The sequence below is a fragment of the Syngnathoides biaculeatus genome, chromosome 15, assembly GCF_019802595.1.
Source record: "Syngnathoides biaculeatus isolate LvHL_M chromosome 15, ASM1980259v1, whole genome shotgun sequence".
In the NCBI taxonomy this organism is placed as follows: domain Eukaryota; kingdom Metazoa; phylum Chordata; class Actinopteri; order Syngnathiformes; family Syngnathidae; genus Syngnathoides; species Syngnathoides biaculeatus.
The window spans coordinates 1482501-1504116 of record NC_084654.1 but is presented as its reverse complement, the minus strand read 5'-3'; the positions used below and the strand labels follow the sequence as shown (position 1 = coordinate 1504116).

Sequence of the window (21616 nt, the reverse complement as noted above, 5' to 3'; positions counted from 1 at the left end):
CAGTTTTGGCCTGGGTGAGAGTCTTGCTTTGGAAGAAATGAGACAAACACACCTTTCAGACATAACATTTTGTTCACATTAAAACATTTACATTTTCCACAGTGATGTGTGCTGTAGCTTGCGATAGTGTATTTTATTAGCATTTATACTACCCATAAATGATCTAGGCAGAATATAATTTAATAATTAATATCCGTAAATGAAACATCTTAATAAATGTAACGAGAATATGCACACTTAAAATATACCTTGTATTTCATGTCTGCCCTTCTCACTTCTCCAATGGTTGCAGACTTGATTTGTTGAACGGATAGCATTGATGCATTCATTTTAATGGCAAGTAAAATATTGTCAATGAGATCTTTAACTTGCTCAGGGTCAGATTTTTTTTGTGTGTGACAGCTCGTTCTTGTACCAATCCCTTTTCCCATCTTGAGTCTTCGTATTATTCCAACAGCATTCAAATGACTTTTCTGTGGAATGTGTCACTTGAGGTAGTCCAGCTTCCATTTAGTCAATATTTTCCCATTCAAAAACTTGCTCAGAACTTTAGCTTCACTGCATGTTTTGCAGAGCAGACCTTTCTAACTAGAAAAAGAAAATATCTCACCCAGTTTCACCGCTTGTTCTTTTATTTGCACATACTCCGACAGCCATTGCATCTTAAAAGAACCGTAGTTCTTTTTTACTTTGGTTTGGGGAGTGGACGTATCACATTCACGGCCCGCTCGTTTCGCAATGATAAAGGGCTAGCATTAGCGTTACTTAACTCCGCCGCTTATGTTATGGAGTATTTGTGAGCAGAGCACATGTGCAAGTGCTGTCAATGCCGTGACTGGCTGCGTAGCGTAATTGCATCGTATCGTATGATTGGCTGGACACCTGTCACTCACTGAATTACACAGATAAATGACAGAAAAAAGTTAGATATCTACCGTATTTTCTGGACTATAAACCACTTTTTTTTCATACTTTAGCTGGGGGGTGCGACTTGTATGTGAAATTAGTATGACATTATTACAGCCATCCATCCATTTTTCGCGTCGCTTATCTGTTATTTTCACACTGACAACCATAAGAGGGCGCTCTAGGCCCGTGTATCTGATGACAGATGGAGAGCACAGTTTTCGGGTGAATCAGCCATGCAACTTTCTGCAAACCATTGGATGGCACGACAAAGTATGGGCTTTGGTGACACCAAAACCATACTGTCAGGATTCAGAAAGGTTGGAATACGCTAGTTGTAACTGCCACTGACGATGAATCTGACGTAAGCGATGTAGAAGAGGAAGTGGCGAGTCATCTACCTCAGGAGTTGGCGGACTCATTTAGAAGTGACACAGAGGATAAAGATTTAATTGGATTTTAGTTACCGGACATTTGGAGTGATACGGATGGTTTTGGTTAACTTCTTCGTATGTTATTTATGCTATAGTTATCGGAATAACTCTTAATGTTATGTTAACATAATAGGCACATTCTCACTTGTGTCAAATAATGTAAGCATACCATTTAGCCTGTTATTGACTCTATCCTATTTTTATTTTAAATTGTTCATCATTTCAATTTTAAATGACATGTCTGTTCTTGGTGTTGGATTTTATCAAATAAATTTCCTCCAAAATTTGACTTATACTCCAGTGCGACTTATATATGTTATCTTCGTTTTTATGCATTTTATTGGTGTTGCGATTTGTACTCCAGAGTGACTTGTAGTCCGGAAAATATGGTAATTCATTTGCTGCACTGGATAGGTTTTCCTGTGCGCTGAGAGTGTGCGACCAGTGCACAATTGGACAGCTTAAAGCAACCAATACTTGGGACGTATATAACACACACAATAGGCCTTGAAATATCGGTCAAAATACTCAAAAGCGGCTGGTACTCAGGAGGTGTCCTTTGAAAACATAACGGGATACGAAATGAGATAAAACAACAAAAACTGCTTTGGTCCTTTTGTGGGACAATGGTGAAAAGACTGATACCTTTGTATTCCTGACAGCTCTGGCTGAGTATAGTCCCCATTCAAGTTAGAGTTAGTCAGGGCTAGACAGTAACACTTCTGAAATCATCTGTAAGAACCTCAACAACACTCATACTCTGTTTGGCATGGTTGACTAGCTCATAATCCCTCCGAATCAGATAGCTCCAGAACTCATAACGGCTGATAAATGCAATGAGTTTGCCTGTAATTTTAGTTAAAAAAATCCACAATCCATTAGGTAAAATGTCAGCACAAATCAGCAAAGTGATGAAATTATTCGACATATGAAGCCACCCTCGGAAAACCCAATGACCATCTCTGAATTTGATAGTTGACCAAAAAAACTGGGGAGAAAACCATTCAGCAGTTGAAACCATCAACGACCTGTCTCGACTCAATACTATCTGACTTTCAAAACTATTGTAGAGTCAGTGCTACCTGATTTGTAGCAAATAATCAATTGCGAACTTCAGTCTAGTGAGTTTCTTCAAGCTTTTAAAGGAACTGGTGTTAAGGCTATTCGAAAGAACAGACCACTGGACGATTCCATGGTAAAAAACTATAACCCATCTCAAATCCCCTTTCATCACGAACATTGCAGAGAAAGTTATTTTTAATCAATTCAACTATTTCTTGAATTTAAATAGACATTTTGATCAATTTTAATCAGGTTTCCAAACTCACCACAGTATAGAATCTGCTCTTATCAAAGTGCTAAATGATATATGGTTGAATACTGACTTGGGAAAGGTGTCAATTTTGGCTTTGTTGGATTTCAATGCCCCCACCTTGAGCCGTCACCTTATCATGGTGGAGGGGTTCGTGTGTCTCGATGATCTTAGGAGCGAAGTTGTCTGGGACTTCACGTCCCTGGTAAGGTCACCCATGGCAAAAATGTCCAAGGTGAGGGTCCAGACAAAGTACGACTCTAAAACCCCTATGACGAGTGAAAATGTTGGATCCTGGTTTTCCTTGCCCAGACACAGGTCACCGAGGCCCCCCTCTGAACCCATTCCTGGAGATGGGGCTTGAAGGCGAGCGCCTGGTGGTCGGGCCTGCACATGTGGAGCTCAGCCTTGCACAGCCCAAAAGGGTAACGTGTCCCCCTTCCCATGGGCTCACCACCAGTGAGAGGGGGCTTAGGGGTTCAGTGCGATGTGAACTGGGCGGTGGCCAAAGGCGGGGACCTTGGTGATCCGATTCCTGGCTACAGAAACTAGATCTAGGGACATGGAATGTCACCTCTTTGGCAGGGAAGGAGGTGCGGGAGATCGAGAGGTTCTGACTAGATATAGTCTGACTCACCTCTATGCACCGCTTCGGCTCTAATACCACTCGTCTTTAGAGCAGTTGGACTCAACTCTGGAGTTGCCCAAGGTGAGAGACGCCAAGCAGATGTGGGTATACTCTTTGCCTCCCAGCTCGGGGCCTGTACGTTGGGGTTTACCCCGGTGAATGAGATGGTTGCCTCTCTCTGCCTTCAGGTAGGGGGAGGGGTCCTGACTGTTGTTTGTACTTATGCACCAAACAGCAGTTCAGAGTACCCACCGTTTTTGGAGTCCTTAGAGGGAGTGCGAGAGCGCGCTCCCTCTGTGGACTTCATCATTTTTCTGGGGCACTTCAATGCTCACGTGGGCAATGACAATGAGACCTGGAAGGACGTGATTGGGAAGAATGCCCCCCCTGATCAGAACGCGAGTGGTGTACTGTTACTTGACTTCTGTGCTCACGGATTGTCCATAACAAACACAATGTTCGGGCATAAGGGTGTTCACATGTCCACCTCGCACCAGGATACCTTAGGTCACAGTTCAATGATTGACTTTGTAGTCGTGTCATTGGACTTGCAACCGCATGTCTTGGACACTCGGGTGAAAAGAAGGGCGGAGGAGCTGTCAACTGATCACCACCTGGTGTCGAGTTGGCTCTGATGGAGGGATGTGAAAGAATTCATAGTTATCATGGTTTAAGTAGCTTTACTTATGTCGAACTCGCCCACGCAGATGTGTCGCCCTCACACAGGAACTTCTGTTTCAAATTTACTTAGGCAAAAGTTGTCAGTTTCAATCTTACTAAACTGTGTTAAAAACTGCTAGAACAACAGGAAATAAATCTCTTGGTGAGCTGCTGTTTGTACATTTTGTCAAATTTCCACTGTATCGCATCCTGTTTCTGATATGAATAAAAGGCGAAAGAGCGGCGGCACCAATCTGGGAGCAGTTTGAAGAGCGCGCTCAGACTGTGGTCAGCTGCCCCTCGCAAGCAGAAAAGACAACCTTGGTTGGTGTGATTCACTTCAATACAGTCCATGGGCTTGTCTCAGCTGTTTTGTAAAAAAAAAAAAAAAACTTCTGACATTCTAAAACTTGGTCCTTCGAGCCGGATGATGTTCTCTTTTCGGCAGAAGATCAACGATGACTGAAGAACCGGTACCCCGTCCGAGACTCCAGGAGACCCGGAAAGTCCTCCATTCCATGAGGCCAGCAATCGGACATCCTCCGCCGGGAGAACACAAAGGTCATCCAATAAATTACATTTGTCTCAACCAACAGAGAGATTGTCCCAGTTCTGTGTTTGTACAACACAGGGAAAATCGCACTGAATATCAATTGCCGAATGACTTGTATATTTCCTATTTTCAAAAGAATTAGGTAGTAGGAAGATCACGACTTCCGAAGAGAAACTTTTAGTTTTAGGACACAAAGAAGAAATCATGGAGGGGTCTGAAATTTTCATAGTAGGTGCATGTCCACTGTGAGAGAGATAATCAAGAGATAATCAAAAAAGAAAAATCCAGAAATTACAATGATGATTGTATGAAACATCAAAATTTGAGAAAATGGGGTCACTGGATTTACCCGAGGAAGAATGTGGCATTGAAAATTTACTCAAAGTAGTTCACGAGAGAGTCCAACCTGGAGGCGACATGCAACACAAACAATTTGTATGTCACCATCAGGTACAAAGAATCTCTGGACCCTGATCCAGATTACACCAAATTGTTTTTGGAATTGGCTGAACAACAAGTGTAGGTCAATTACCTCTGTTGGAAAGGAAAGTGGTGTTTCGCCACTGTCAGACTCACAGCAGAAGTGAAAATGCTGCTTCCTCCTGGGCAACATCCACACATTTCTTTCGCCAAGCCAAAACAACGAGAATGGAGGAACACGAACGATTTGGCCGGAACTATTCCACACGAAATTTGGGTCCCATCACAAAAATTCACTGACTTTGAAGAAACAGAATCAGGATGGTTCCGATTGCGTGTTTGATGGAATTTTGATACGTTTGCACGACTCAACTACAGCTGACTAACCAAAGTTATGTACTCACCCCTGTTGAGAAAGATGCCATTTGTCATCTCCCATTCAGGCTGTGGAGCACTGGAGCGGCTGACGATGGACCCATGACAAACACACCACCAGAAGTTATACAGGGGAAAAACGGATTATCGACCAATAATTCGACAATATCCAGCGAAAAAAAGACGCTGAAATAGGCATCCAACCTGTAATTGATGAACTAAAAAAGCCAGGAATTTTACACGCATGCCCAGACTCACCATGCAATACGCCTATATTCCCAGTCTGAAAAACACAATTAAACAAATGGAGATGAATTCAGGATTTGCATGCAATAAACCAACCAGTGCAATCGCATGCGCTGAATGTTCCTAATCCACAAACACTTTTGAACTCATTACAAACCGTAACAAGGTGGTTCTCGGTGGCTGACCTGAGTAATGCCTTTTGGAGCATGCCTGTCCACCCTGACAGCCAATAATGGTTCACGTTGACGTTCAAAGGCGAAAAATTAACGTTTACAAGGTTATCTCAAGGATTTCGTGACTCCGCAACAATTTTCTCAGAAGCAATCGCAAGGTGTTTGGCCTCCTTTAATGCCCCACACAAAGGACAAATTTTGGCATATGTGGACGACATTTTAGTGGCCTCAAACACCCAAGAACAATGCAAAATCGATACATTGGCGTTACTGCAATATTTACATGACACTGGAAACAAAGTTTCAAAAGACAAATTGCAGTTATGGAAACAAGAAGTGACCTACCTAAGACACATTTTGACTGACCAAGGACATATTGTCGGTGACAAACAGAAGCCGTTGCCAAGGCTCCGAAACCAATAGCAAAAAAGCACATGTCATTTTTGTGTCTTTGCAATTATTGTCACGCCTGGATTGCAAATTACTCAGAAATCAAACGACCACTACTGGAAATCATTTATGACAAACCAATGACATTACAAAACAAAATTACATGGACGCCAGAGGGCGGCAATGCTTTTGATCATGTTAAGAGAGAACTCATTGATTCAGCTGTGCTAGCACTACCAAATTATGACGAACCATTTGAGCAGACTGATCGCAAAAAACGGATTCATGACCTCGGAAACATGGAAGAAAAATTAGACCAGTTGCATACTATTCGCAACAATTGGATTCCGTAGCACAAGCCACTCCAGAGTGCGTTCAGGCAGTCCCGGCCACCGCTCTGTCTGTTGAGGCGTCTGCGGAAGTACTCTTGTTCTACCAGTTAACACTGAAAGTGCCACATGCAGTTTCAGTCCTTCTGCTGTAAACAAAGATGACATTTTTGTCACCAGCATGACACTTACATTGCACCACGACATTGTTGTCACAGGGACACATAACAATTCTAAGATTTGGGGCACTCAACTCAGCGTCACTTATACTGAAGTAACAAAAATGAGTCAGTGGCGAGATTATTGGTTTTATCAAATGAGTGCCCATGATGCAGATAATAGGAAATGGTTGTATTGGTCAAATTATATCACTTCTGTTGATGGAGATTACTGGTCCAATCCACATAGGAATCAGGGAGCGTCAAATTGGCACAGCAAAATATCTATCAGAGTGACGAGGTCCGATGAACCCACATTCATCTTTGTATTACAGTCAAAGTCGTCCCTACCAAAAAAAGACAGAGTTGGAGCGTGCACTTCAAACTCAATAAAAGAAACAACGTTCTGAAGTGCCTAGCCGGACATGAGGCCAGACCAAGGAGATCATCCTCACAACGTATAAGGCCATCACAAGATCGATCCTGAACTACGCGGCGCCCATGTGGACTCCCAACCTGAAGCCAACTCACTGGGACTCCCTCCAGGCAGCTCAAAACATTGCCCTTCGAACCACCACGGGCTGCCACAAAATTCCTTTGATCGGTCACCTACACGCCTAGTTGAAACACCTTCCGGTACACGAGCACAATGTGATGCTCATGAAACAATACGCGCTTCAGTGCTACCTCGCTCGACAACCTAATCACAAGATGGCAAGGCAAGAAGCCTGCTGCAGAGCGTTGTGCAAAATCGTCCGAGATATGAAGCCATCGATCGAGCAGTATATTCATCGGCCGGATTTCAATGCTGCTTTTGATTCGGTAGATTTGGTAGATTATAATATCCTACCGAACATGTTGGAAAGGTGGGTAGAACTAAATGGAACTGTCCTAAAAGGGTTCAGGTCCTCCCTGGAGGAAAAGCGCTAATTTGTAACAAATGGAAGTGCTCAATCTCACCAAATGGCAATGAATTATGGGGTAGACCCCTTAAACATGTATATGCTACGTTTGGGTCAAATTTTCAAAACTTTATTTTAACTATCATAGCTCCGCAGATGACATTTATATTCAGCATAGCACTATAGTTCAATTGATGTGTTGTGTCACTGTCTAAAAAAAGATAACTGGATGAGCCAAAATTTTCTTCAATGAGATAAAAACAGACAACTGTTTTTGTTAGTGAAAAGATCATTTCTAAGTAAATACCTGGACTCACTATCTTAAAAAAAACAGACAAAGTTCCAAACCTTGGTATTTTGATAGATTCTGACACGACTTTCAACAGTCATATCAAATCAATCACAAAAACCTTCTGAAGAACATATTTCGAGTGAAGGTTTATTTGTGTCAAGCAGATCAGGAAAAGCTCACCCATGCTTTTATTTCAAGTAGACTTTACGAATGTAATGGTCTTTTGACTGGACTGGACCAAAAAGAGCATTAAACAGCTGCAGCTAGAAATCACTAAATGGTTTAGGTTCTAAATAGATGAAATAAATGCTTACAGAATACAAACTCAAAGTTCTGAGACTGACAGACTGACAATCTCATGGTGAAGCAGCATTTAGCTATTATGCTGCTCACAAATGCAACAAGATATTTCTGTTTTTTAATATTTATTGAACTGGATGCTGTTTTTAATTGTACTTTTTAATTTTTTAAAGATATTTTTTTGCCATTTTTATCTTTTTTTAATTGTTTTTTCCCCTGTTTTATTTTTTTTATTTCTCTGTATTGAAATGCTTTTAATCATTTAAAGCACATTAAGTAAGCGTGTGTATTAAATGCACTATATAAAAAAATTGCTTTGCTTTCAAAGGTATTGGGAATGGCAAGGTTAATGCATCAATCCATTTTCAACACCGCTTTCCTGGTTTGGGTCGTGAGAAGCTGGAGCCTATCCAAGGAGACTACGGGTAAAAGTCACACAACACCCTGAACTGATCGCCAGCCAGTCGCAGGGCACAAATGTTTATTTTTGTTCCATACTGAAGACGTTAAGATTTCACATAAAAAGATGAATATGAGAGAAGTTCAGAATGCCAGCTTGTATTTAATGGTATTTCATCTAGATATGTGATCAAATTTTGGTTGACCGCACCCACTTGAAGTGAGCAAAAGTATTGGGGGAAAAAAAATTATGATTTGAAGTGAATAACATTGAATACTTGGTGGCATAACCCTTAATTGCTCTAACTCCATCAAGCCTGAGACCCATTGACCTCCCAAGACTGTTACATTTTTCATTTGAAATGAAAAACCAACATGTTAAAATTGTGTTCTTTCTAATACAGACAAACTACCTGAACACTAACCAAGTCTTGTATTGCACAGCTCTCATCTAACGCAACACCAAAATACTATTATTGGAGGTCTGAGTGCAACTGTAAATCAGTAGCCATGCGAATGTGGCAGGACATTTGGAGGTCTGACATCATTTGTTTCAGATGTTTGTTTTCAGGACAAGATTTCAGTGATCTCACATTGGGATTTTTTAATAAATTCCTCTTAATTGTATGGCTTTTTGGCCCCTGCAATGTTCCAAGTCAGTTGATATGATGCAAGCGTTCATCTCTGAATACTTAATTATTTTTTTTTAAAACAGTATGTGCTTTGTCTTATGTTTCAAAGTACTTAACCATGTGACTGCAAAATTCAGTCCCTTTTGGAAATTCTAGGTTGATGTTGGTGTGGAGTGAGGTAAAGTGAAGATTAGAAGCTGTGAAATCAAATAAAGGTGCCTGACACAGAGTGGCTTCCCGTTGTGCTAAAAAGAAAATTAGCTCTCTCGCTCTGGTAAAAATGTCCTTTGTTCATCCACCTATTTTCATTTAACTGCATTTTCCCATCCATTTTGAGAGCAAAATTGACAAATTTTCTCCAAAGGTCACAATGCGAGTGGGGGAAACAGCCATTTTCATTCAATGCACATGCGAGTTTTGCGAAAATATCGTGTTAATCTTTCCTGCTACGGTCACCTGACCATGGTCGGTAGACATCTTTTTCAGAGCAAAGGTCGTCCTCCTCGGGGTTAACTCCCTTCTTTCATTGCATAGCTGAGCTACGTGGCAGGAACAATAAAGCCACTCTTTCCGGGTCGTCGACCGCGGCCAAGTATTGTGAGATTTTGGGGAACAACCTCTTTCCCTCAGTCAGATCATTGAAGATGGGTCATGGCTGGGTCTTTCAACATGACAATGACCAGAAGCACACAGCTGGGAAAAACAAGGAGTGGCTCCGTAAGAACAATATCATGGTTCTGGCATGGCCTAGCCAGTCTCCAGACCTAAATCCAATAGAAAATATTTGGAGGGAGCTGAAAATCTGTGTTTCTCAGCGACAGCCCAGAAAACTGTCTGATCTAGAGAAGATCTGTGTGGAGGAGTGGGCCAAAATCCCTCCTGCAGTGTGTGCAAACCTGGTGAACATCTACAGGAAACGTTTGACCTATGAAATTGTAAACAAAGGCTACTGAACCAAATATTACCATTTGTTTTCTCAGGTGTTCAAATACTTATTTGCAGCTGTATCACAGAAATAAATTGTTAAAAAAAAACATACATTGTGATTTGTGGATATTCTTTTTAGATTATCATTCTCACATTAGACATGCACCTACGATGAGAATTTCAGACCCCTCCATGATTTTTAAGTAGGAGAAGGTGCAATATAGCAGGGCCTTCAAATAGTTACAGTATTTTCTTCACTGTAATTTAAACCCTGCTCCTAAACTTCTAGCCTTACTACCTTTCCACCTGCTCTCTTGGATGCACAATATATCAACCTTTTTCCTAATCATCATGTCAACTCCTGAGCTTTTCCTGTCATACTCCCAACATTCAAATTCAGTTGTAGGCTCTGTGCTTTCCTCCTCCTCTTGTGCTGACAAATCTGGTTTCCTCCTATTGTCTTCGACAAACACCATGAAATAAAAGATGTAATTCTGAATTTATTCTGATTTTTAAAAATCTGAAACCCAGATGTCTTCAGTATACAGTGTTCCCTTATTACAACGCAGTTAACTTCACACGGCCTCTTGATTACAAGTTTTGTGTGCGTGTGTTTGTGTAAGCATAGCAGCATAGCAGGCTTTTTTATTTATTTAACAGTGTATGAATGCGCATTGTGTTCTCTATCTTGATTTGTTGAGGGAAATGTATTCTGAATCGGGATTGGCTACGGGACTGTAGACCATTGTCAACTTCTTGGGATCAGCCAGCAGGACCTACGGCGGTCCTGGTACTTAGGGCAGGTGATTGCGGACCCCACGACAGGCCAAATAACCAGCTGCTGGACAAGCGCACCTGAGCTTCATGTAGCTTGTTGAAGCTCATTGGCCATGGTTGCCAAGGAATCAAGTGTTTCTGCATCCTTCTCTCTCTCAACGTTTGTCTATTTCTTCCTCTTCAGCACTAAAGAGCCAAATGGCTAGCATCAAATAATTATGTAAATTAGGCAAACTGAACGCATTCTGTACTGTACAGGACACTTAGCAGGGAGGAGATTGATTAACTTTCAGCAAACTGGACTGAGGTTGGGTGCACTTTTTCAAGGTTCAGGGGCCTTCACGATGGCCGGCTGGCCCCAACAGCGTCACGGCTTCAGTTCTCAAATATAATCAAAGGTGGCATGTCTGTTTGTAAGGATATGATCATGCAGAAGAAAAATGATTGCCAACAATGACCCATAGCTATGTTTTTCACTTACAAAAAATCCACCTAAACCAAGGTGCTACAGCGGAAAAAGGGGCACCAGGAAGAAAAGCCACAACCAGAGCAACAATAAAATATGCGTGTTACTTTTAAAAATGTCTTGTGTCCAACTTCATAGATTGATAATTCCAATTACATTTATTCCTAAAAAAAATATTTCTTTTTATAGAAAAATGGCAATACCCGGTCCTGGATTAAGTGGAAGAAATTGGATGGAGGGGCATTTACCTATTTATTTCTCAAATAAATGTTTTGGCCTCAAACAGGTTTCATTCTAAAAGACAGTCGCATCCTTTTTTTTTCTTTTTAAATCAGAATCGGCTTGATTGGCCAAGTGTGTAAAAAAAAGTATTTTTTCTCCACCAGTTTGTGCTGCCCTGGTACGACATTCGGAACAAAGAACAACAAAGTAACAAGTAATAAGAGACATTTTTATTTATTGGAACTATTCCTTATAAGAATCACATATGTCTGTGACCATCTACAAATCTACGAACATTTTAACTTTGAGAGTGTTTAAACGAGAGAATTTTAAGAAAATGTTATTGCATGTCTGGGAAAAGTTTATAGTATGTGGTTTAACAGCCTTAAAAGATGAGAAACAAAAAAGAAAAAAACCCTGAAAAAACACTTCAAAGGAAAAAACTGTAAAAGAAAAAAAACATGGAAACAAAAAGACATGCACTATAAATAAAAAAAAAACATCCTGTAAAAAAATGTAATGAAAAAAAAGAAAAAAAAACATACCACACGATTTCATTTAATGCGGGGATGTTTTAAAACTCTGTAAAACAAGGGAACCCTGCACATCTATAAAAGGAATTGCCCTTGGCATTCCAATACTTTTCATGCGGACAAAATACAATCATTTTAATAATTACAAAACAAAATAAATTCCACATTATCATAGTGTGATTGTACAGTGTTTCAATAAAAGCATTCTGATCCAAACATTTTTTCCTAATTATTCATTTTTACATTTAGTGTATTAATTTATAATGATTATTTTTATTATAACAGTAATTTCTCATGAATATTGTGCCACATTTTCCAAAAGTCAATAGAGGGCATTATATTTAGGTAAAGGTTAAAAATAAAAATCAAATCATATTGTTTAGTTTTATAGAGGTACATAGGGTGGTAAAAAAGTTATCCATTTACATTTCATATTCAATGTCTGATGTTACATATTTATATGTATTACAGTAATGTGCGCCGCCAACCTGAGATTACTGATCTGCTGGCGGGAGTTTGCCATATTACAATCGTTAGTGTACCACTATTGTTGCTACGTACCAAACATCAGAAACGGCTCCCCATGAATTTGTTTTAGCTTAAACTAAGACTAAAAAATGTTGACTACACAGGCTAGTTGTGCAGCCGCTTTTAAAAAAATTCATCACTGCTGCCGAAGAAGTGGTAAACCACGAAACAGATCGGCATTTTAAAGTGGCTGAATCAAATTTAAGATTGTGGAGGAAGATGATGGAGAAAATATTTATCAAAAAGCACATGGAAGAATTTTGGCATTTGGGAGAGTTGCACAGTTCCCAGAGATAGAGGAAGAGCTGCTACAGATTGTAGCCAAACGGAGGGCAAGAGGCTGCGCTATTAGCACTGTGGAGATTTGCCTCAATGTGCTGAGAATACAGTAATGGTATAAGGTATAAATTGAACCAAGACTCTTTGGATTAAAAAATGTTTCCTCACAAACGGCATGGATAGCATAAAAGATGCCATGCTGTGGGAGGAAGATGGGATCACTGTTCATGATGCAATGCAGGAGGCACCAGAACTGGACCAAGTTATCAGTGATGAGTTCCACACCGATACACCAAAGGTTGCTACTATGGATCTTTTTGGATTCTGTTCTGACAATTACAGGGACCAGGACCAGTGTGTCCTGTGGCCTGTCCTGAGATATATATTTCCACTACATCACGACATGCACAAAGATTATTGATTGTGGTACAATTTTTTAAATAAAAAAACTAAATAATAATAATAATATAATAAATAATAAAAAGTACAAAAAATAACAGTATAAACCTAGCAAAATACAAATATAGATTCCTCTTTTCCTTTCAGTTTGTCCCGTTAGGGGTCGCCACAGCGTGTCATCTTTTTCCATCTAAGCCTATCTCGTGCATCATCTTCTCTCACACCCACTGTCCTCTTGTCCTCCCTCAAAACGTCCATCAACCTTTTCTTTGGTCTTCCTCTCACTCTTTTGCCTACCAGCTCCATCCTCAGCACCCTTCTACCAATATACTCACTCTCTCACCTCTGAACATATCCAAACTATCGAAGTCTTCTCTCTCAAACCTTGTCTCCAAAACATCCAACTTTGGCTGTTCCTCTAATGAGCTTATTTCTAATCCGATCCAACCTGTTCACTCCAAGCGAGAACCTCAGCATCTTCATTTCTGCTCCCTCCAGTTCTACTTCCTTTTGTTTTTTCAGTGCCAGAGTCTCTAATCCGTACATAAAGAACATACTATTTTATATACATGTATATATAATATTATAAAATACAAATAGAAATACAGATCATTTCTAAATTTATTAGGTAAACTTTGGGGGCGCACATTTTACTTCAGGACACATTATCCACGAGAAATTGCTGTATATTATTATTAGGGGGCACAGTGGAAAGCTTGGAAGCATTGGACTCAGTTCTGAGAACCGGTGTTCAAATCCCAGCCCCGTCTGTGTGGAGTTTGCATGTTCTCCCTGTGCTTGCGTGGGTTTTCTCCTGGTACTCCGGTTTCCTCCCACATCCCCAAAACATGCATTAATTGGAGATTCAAAATTGAGCCGAGTTGTGATTGTGAGTACGGCTGTTGTCTGTCTCCATGTGCCTTGGGATTGGCTGGCAACCAGTTCAGAGTGTACCCTGCCTCCTGAGGTTCATGAGGATAAGCAGCTCAGTAAATGGATTATAATTTTAGTGTATTTAAAGTTCTGCTACTGGACGATAAATTACTAAACGGTTTAGGTCCTGAATACACGAAATACATGCTAATACAAACCAAGTAAGGCTCTGAGATCGACTGAGCAGGTCTAATAATGGAGTGCAGAGTCCAAAGCAAACATGGTGAAACATATTAGCTAGAATGCTGCAAAATAATGGAATAAGTTGCCAACAGCAGTGATGTCAGCCCCAAGTGTGAGTGTTTTCAAAAACCAATTAAAAACTTTTTTTTTCCACATACATTTTAGAGTACTTCCACTTGTCAGTGATATTTGTTGCACTAAAAGTGGTTTTAATTGTAACTTTTCAAATGTTTTTATGTATTTGAATGCTTTTAATCATGTAAAACATATTGAGTTCCCTTGTGTATGAAATGCGCAATACATTATATATATTTGCTCGACTTTCCCATTACAAAAGAACATACTCACTCCCATTCACGTAGAGTCCCTGAATATACCTCGCACACTCACACAGGTGCAGCGTGCCTGCTTACTTTCATTCTGAGAGTGAAATGGTAAATGCAGCAACTGTACATTCTTGTTTTTAACAGGTCGCTCTGCTAGTGACCTTTAATAATACAAGTGAGTCACTGCACAAAGCATTACACCAACATAGCAACGGACCTTGCTGTGTATATTGCACAGATCCACTGTGATAACGCTCAAAGAAAATATTGTGACACCACTACTACCACTACCAGACACCCTGCAGATGAAGCTCTTTTCGGATGCTTTTATCAATGATGTTGTTAGTTAGAAATTTTGTCTCCAATATAGGAGGCTACACTTGAACTCAAAGGTATAAAAATAAGTGAGGGAGCTGGACCAAGTCAAAAGATTAAAACGGAATCAAAAATACGACAACACGTGAGAAGAGGACATATGATGGTGTTTGAAAAACTGTCTTGAAAAAAACTCGGCTCCCGATGTGCAAATTGATGTCCATCAAAATGGTTGGGGCACCTGCAATGGTTGGTCGCTCGAATGGGTTTATTGACAAGTGCAGGGAAGAAGATGTTTTCCCGAATTTCCTTTATTACCCCTGCATAATACACCAACAAGTATTATCTGCAAAAATGCTCAACATGAAAGAAATAATGGATGTGGCAATGAAGAACGTTTGCTCTATTCGCGCCACATCTCTGGGCAAATTCCTACAAAGATTTAGAAGAGCTCCCTCAGAGGAAAAGTCCCCCAACATGAGGAAATGTGCAACATGCTAAGCTTCATTATTTGCCTCCACTTATTTATGAGTCAGCATTTTCCCTGTCCATGGAGTCGTTGCGATGTAGCAGAGGCACGTCATCTTGGAAACCCCTACAACATCCAGAGTCTTCAGGAACTCCAGGCAGATCTCATCCACTCCAGGGATCCTGCCACCACGGAGCTTGTTAACCACCTTGGTGACCTCAACTCCAGCAATAAGAGAACTCGCCTAATAGTTCCCAGACTTTTCTTCCTTATGAGAAAGTGTGTCGGTGGCATTGAGGAGGTCTTCAAAGTATCCCCCCTACTGACTCACACCATCCCGATTTGAGGTTAGCAGTGGCCCATACCCACTATACAGTGGTTATGGTGCACGGCTTAGCTCTCCTGAGAAATTGGATGGTTGGACCAGAAAACTCAAAGCCATCCAGAAGTCATTTGATGAGAGTTGTGAATTCTCCATGGTCTCACTAAACTCCTCCTATGCCAGAGTTGTTGCTTCAATGACCAACAAAGCTGCATTCAGCTTGGCCACCCAATACTCATTAGCTACCACTGGAGTCCCACAAGCCAAAACAGGCCAAGTGGATGTCTTCAGTTTGACGGGACCCCTTTCTGCTGGTGTACACCAATGGTTTGGGGGATTGGCACCATAACAGGCACTGGCCACCTTAATGGCCACAGCTCCGGTCAGCTGACACTCCAAACTCTCTCAAGAGGCCTGGCACAAGAGCTCAAGCTATGTGTGGAGGTGAGCTCGATTATATCTCGTCAGTACTTGTAAACCTCACACACCAACAAGCTCAGGCTCCTTCCCAGAAAGGTGAAATGCAATGTCCTTCAAGCCATCTGTAGCTAGGGATGAAACTGCCAAGTTCACCGCCTAAGCCCAGTCAGGCCCCATAGGTGTAGACCTGAACAACAGCCGCTCACCTTTAAACCCCACTTGGAGGCCTCGTTCCAGGGCCCTACTTTGTCTGATCCTTAACCCAGGACCTGTTTACCTTTGTTGACTCCATTACTGTAAAGTCACAGACAAGCTCCTAGGATCATCAAGACATGCAAACGCCTACACCTTAAGAAGGTGACAGGTGAAAGAGGGGATGAATTTGTGCAGAAAGAGGCAGCATAATGGACAAGTGGTTAGCACATCTCCTTCATAGTTCTGACGTTCCGTGTTCAAATCTGGCCTCACCCGCAATGGGGTTTGCATCTTGTGCCTTTGCCTGCATGGGTTTTTTAAGACAGCATCAATGGGCATTGTAATAGTAGCTAGGGTTAGTTTAAGGTTTTTCACCTGTTTTCCTTCATATCAGTCCAAATTTGAGTGTTAAAACTGAGTAACAAAAAATAATTTAAACAACATGGTATGGTGATGAGAGGTCAAAGGAAAGTAAACAGAATACATGATTGTAGTCGCTGCAAAGTCACATAACATGCAGGTTTGTTTACAGGCTGTAATATACAGAAGGGCTCGATGGCACCAGTTGAAACATTTGTCTGACCTTCAAACTTTTCTTTTTTTACTTCAACGGAATAATATTTTTGAATAGATGAGATAGGTAGTGTGGCTTAAATTACTTTCCAATGCTCTCGTTCTGTCGGACCTACACAGGTTTCAGCTTTCAACCAAACCTCAAATAATTAGCAATTATTCCAGCCATGATTTCTGAATGGAGAATACACTGTCACTGGAGTCACGATGATATTAAAAATAAACAATTTCATATTCCCAGAAAATGTAAAAACCATTTCAATTTATGACTGCACACATACAGTCGACAAAACCTTCTACAGCTGTAAAACTAGCTAACTAGCAGAACTGTAACTTGAGAAATGATTTCTAAAAAATCCAGTGCTGACAAAAAGCTGTTATGAACCAAATGTAGGAAGACGGGTACAATTCATGTGTTGTTTTTAAATTTCATTAAGACTACACACATCAGTGTGAAAGCTTGTTTTAGTTTGATACCTAAAATCAGGAGGAAGGATTTGTGATCCAACTCCAGCTTCACTGGCTGTCTGGGATCTGAGTTCCTCCGCTGTCAAGAGACAGTGGAGACGGTACAGGATACTGGGCAAACACACAGCCTTCCTCCAAAGGGATGCAGGGATGGGGTGGATGGCACAAAGCTCTGGAACCAGGATCTAAAAAAAAAAGACAATATGCCTTAGATTGACGAATAAAAAAATGACCACAAGGACAATGTGTTGCATAGAAAACAAGCAACATTACAATACCAATTGAAAAAATTGGGACTTTGCTCAAGGTAAATAAAAAAAGATGTTATGAGGAGTTCCAGAAATGTATTCCCTCACATACAGTGAAGAAAATAAGGATTTGAACACCCTGCTATATTGCAAGTTCTCCCACTTAGAAATCATGGAGGGGTCTGAAATTTTCATCATAGATGCATGTCCACTGTGAGAAAGATAATGTAAAAAGAAAAACCCAGAAATAACAATGAATGATTTTTTAATTTACTTGTGTGATACAGCTGCAAATAACTACTTGAACATCTGAGAAAGCCAATGTTAATATTTGGTACAGTAGCCTTTGTTTGCAATTACAGAGGTCAGAAGTTTCCAATAGTTGTTCACCCGGTTTGCACACACTGCACTCCTCTCTGAGCTCTTTTGTCTTGGCCATGTTACAAGTTTGACTTACTGATTGTATGGGGTGGACAGGTGTCTTTATGCAGCTAACGACCTCACACAGGTGCATCTGATTCAGGATAAAACATGGAATGGAGGTGGACATTTAAAGGCGGACCAACGGGTCTTTGAGGGTCACTGATGGAGAGGTGTTCAAATAGTTATTTGCAGCTGTTTCACACAAATCGTTTAAAAAAAAAAAAAATCATACATTGTGATTTCTGGATTTTTCTTTTTTGATTATCTCTCTCACAGAGGACATGCACCTACTATGAAAATTTCTCACCCCTCCATGATTTCTAAGTGGGAGAACTTGCAATATAGCAGGGTGTTCGAATACCTATTTTTTTCACTGTAACAAAAAAAAGGGTTAAAATTAAATGAAAAAAAACTGTCTTGCTGTTTTAGCTGTAGCGCTTAAGGAGAACATTCCTAGCACCGACAACTCTAAATTAAACATTGTAGGGAAAAGGTTATGTGAATATGATGGTGAAAAGGTGTCTCTTTTGATGCAGTGAGAGGCAAGGTGTACACTGCCACTTGCCAACTTACCCAGTCAGTTGGGATATGTTACAGCTTCCCAAGAACACACAACAGAATAAATGGTAAAAAGAACAAATTAATGAATGTCCAGTACATAAAGCACAAGTGAGTTACATACCCTGAACCTCAAACATGGAAGAAACACTACATTGTCTCAAAGATGACGCACCCACAAAAAGAAAAATTACCTGTTTGTTCTGTAGACTTTCCCATTTTGCTTTCCTTTTCTCTGCACTGCTGAGGGGCAGTGCTTTGCCCTTTTGGTTCAGGTGGCGGGGTGTTAAGAGATTCAGTCTGAAGACAAAAGACATCTAATACTATATAAACTCAATTTTGATAATATATTAAGAGAATAGGTGCAGATGCTAGACATTTTTCAAAAATACACAAACTTTACACCTGTCTCGTGGCCAAAAATTTGAACATCAAAGGAAAGTCATTTTTTTTTTCAATTTGGCAAAGTGAACCTTGTTTGTTAAGTTAGTTCACCACACACACAAATTGAAATATTTAAAGTCTTTATTTGTTTGAATTAAGATGATCCCGGAAAAAACAAGTATTTCACAAAAATTTAATTTCATGACAAAGGTCAATCCAATCCATTGCGCTATTTAGAAAGCACAATTTAAATGAACAAGGTTCCCAAAGTCCTGTACAATGCCACAAAGGCACAGCAATAAAAGAAAATAAGGATGAAAACAAAATAAAATGAGAAACGTTACGCAATATGAAGTAGGTCAAATCAAAAAAAGGTCCTGCCCACACAACACATACAGTGAAGAAATTGAGTATTTGAACACCCTACTATATTGCAAGTTCTCCCACTTAGAAATCATGGAGGGGTCTGAAATATTCATCGTAGGTGCATGTCCACTGTGAGAGAGAATCTAAAAAGAAAAATCCAGAAATCACAATGTATGATTTTTTAACAATTTATTTGTGTGATACATCTGCAAAAAATATTTGAACACCTGAGAAAACCAATGTTAATATTTGGTACAGTAGCCTTTGTTTGCAATTGCAGAGGTCAAACATTTCCTGCAGTTGTTTACCAGGTTTGCACACACTGGTTTGGGCCAACTCCTCCACACAGATATTCTCTAGATCAGACAGGCTTCTGGGCTGTCGCTGAGAAACACAGTTTCACCTCCCTCCAAAGATTTTCTATTGGGTTTGGGTATGGAGACTGGCTAGGCCATGCCAGAACCTTGATATGCTTCTTGTGGAGCCACCCCTTCGTTTTCTTAGTAGTGTGCTTTGGGTCATTGTCATGTTGAAAGACCCAGCCATGACCCATCAGCAATGACTGAGGGAAAGAGTTTGTTCCCCAAAATCTCATAATACATGGGCGCGGTCATGCTCTCCTTAATACAATGCAGTTGTCCGGTCCCATGTCCAGAAAAACAGCCCCAAAGCATGATGCACCACCTCCATGCTTCACAGTAGGGATGGTGTTCTTGGGATGTAATTCATCATTCGTCTTCCTCCAAACACGGTGAGTGGAATTATGACCAAAAAGTTCCATTTTGGTCTCATCTGACAACAAAACGTCTGCCTATGATTCCTCTGTATCATCCAAATGGTCATTGGCAAACTTAAGATGGGCCTTGACGTGCTGGTTTAAGCAGGGGAACCTTCTGTGCCATGCACGATTTCAAATCATGACGTCTTAGTGTATTACCAACAGTCACCTTGGAAACGGTGGTCCCAGCTCTTTTCAGGTCATTGACCAAGTCCTGTCGTGTAGTTTTGGGCTGATTCCCCACCTTTTCACCATCAGGATCATTGAGACCCCACGATGTGATATCTTGTATGGGGATCCACTCCAATTGAGATTGGCCGTCATGTTTAGCTTCTTCCATTTTCTAATGATTGCTCCAACCGTGGACCTTTTTTCACCAAGCTGCTTGGCAATTTCTCCGTCGCCCTTTCTAGCAATGTGGAGTTGTCTCTCGTGTCTTTGGACAGCTTTTTGGTCTCGGCCATGTTAGAAGTTTGACTCTTACTGATTGTATAGGTGGACAGGTGTCTTTAAGCAGCTAGCGACCTCACACAGGTGCATCTGATTCAGGATAATGGAGTGGAGATGGACTTTTAAAGGAGGACTAACAGGTCTTTGAGGGTCACCATTCTAGCTGATAGGTGTTCAAATACTTACTTTCAGGTGTATCACACAAATCGTTAAAAAATAATTCATTGTGATTTCTGGATTTTTCTTTTTAGATTATCTCTCTCACGGTGGACAAGCACCTGCGATGAAAATTTCAGACCCCTCATGATTTCTAAGTGGGAGAACTTGCAATTTAGCAGGGTGTTCAAATACTTATTTTCTTCACTGTATCTCAACCTCCACCTTGGCAATGAAGATTTTTTTGGAGGCCATCTCATATTCATTTGTACTGATAAAGGGCTGGATAGCTGCTGATAGATTTTAGATGTCTTGGCTTTCAGTGCCTTCTACACCTCACTTTCTTTGTGTTCAATACTTTTTCATTGCACATTTCATTTCTTTTCATTACACATTTGAACACGACTTAATTTGTTTAATTTTTCTACATTCTTTTTTCATATGAATTACATGGGCTTCTCCCAACATTTGGCGAAAGTTGGAAAGTACATTCAGTGAGTGAGAACACGGTGACGATGAAATGCCAGTGAAAATGGTGAATACTTATTTCAGCTGCTGTATCTGAACATTCTGACGGTTGATGAAAAATTTCATTTGTATCAAATATAAAATTGTGCAATATTTTTAAACAATGTAAATTTTGGCAAGTGTGTGCTGACTCCCATTTACTGTGTCTGAATGTGAGCCATAAACCCAGTTATAAGTGTGTTTGTGGGAGGCGGAGAGGTACTACTAACCTGGATGAGGTATGGTCAACATCTAAGAGTGGCTGGTTCAGGTTGGAAAGGTCCAGGTTGTACTTAGTTTTG

The 21616-nt window shown here is 40.5% G+C and overlaps 1 protein-coding gene across 7 annotated transcripts in view; it reads right to left on the bottom strand.

The window, feature by feature from the left end:
* The window catches only part of dicer1 (dicer 1, ribonuclease type III), a 266759-nt gene that overhangs the window by 72649 nt on the left and 172494 nt on the right, over window positions 1–21616 (bottom strand). For 6 of the 7 annotated variants that reach the window (XM_061842862.1, XM_061842863.1, XM_061842865.1 and 3 more), the window contains 3 exons: window positions 21545–21616; window positions 18868–18973; window positions 17454–17629 (listed from right to left, as the gene is read on the bottom strand). The exon at window positions 21545–21616 is cut by the window's right edge and continues 111 nt beyond it. In XM_061842862.1, coding sequence (XP_061698846.1) covers window positions 17454–17629; window positions 18868–18973; window positions 21545–21616 — 354 coding nt within the window. Of the gene's footprint in view, window positions 1–17453; window positions 17630–18867; window positions 18974–21544 lie in introns of those variants that run through there. The other variant, XM_061842867.1, reaches the window with a different exon arrangement.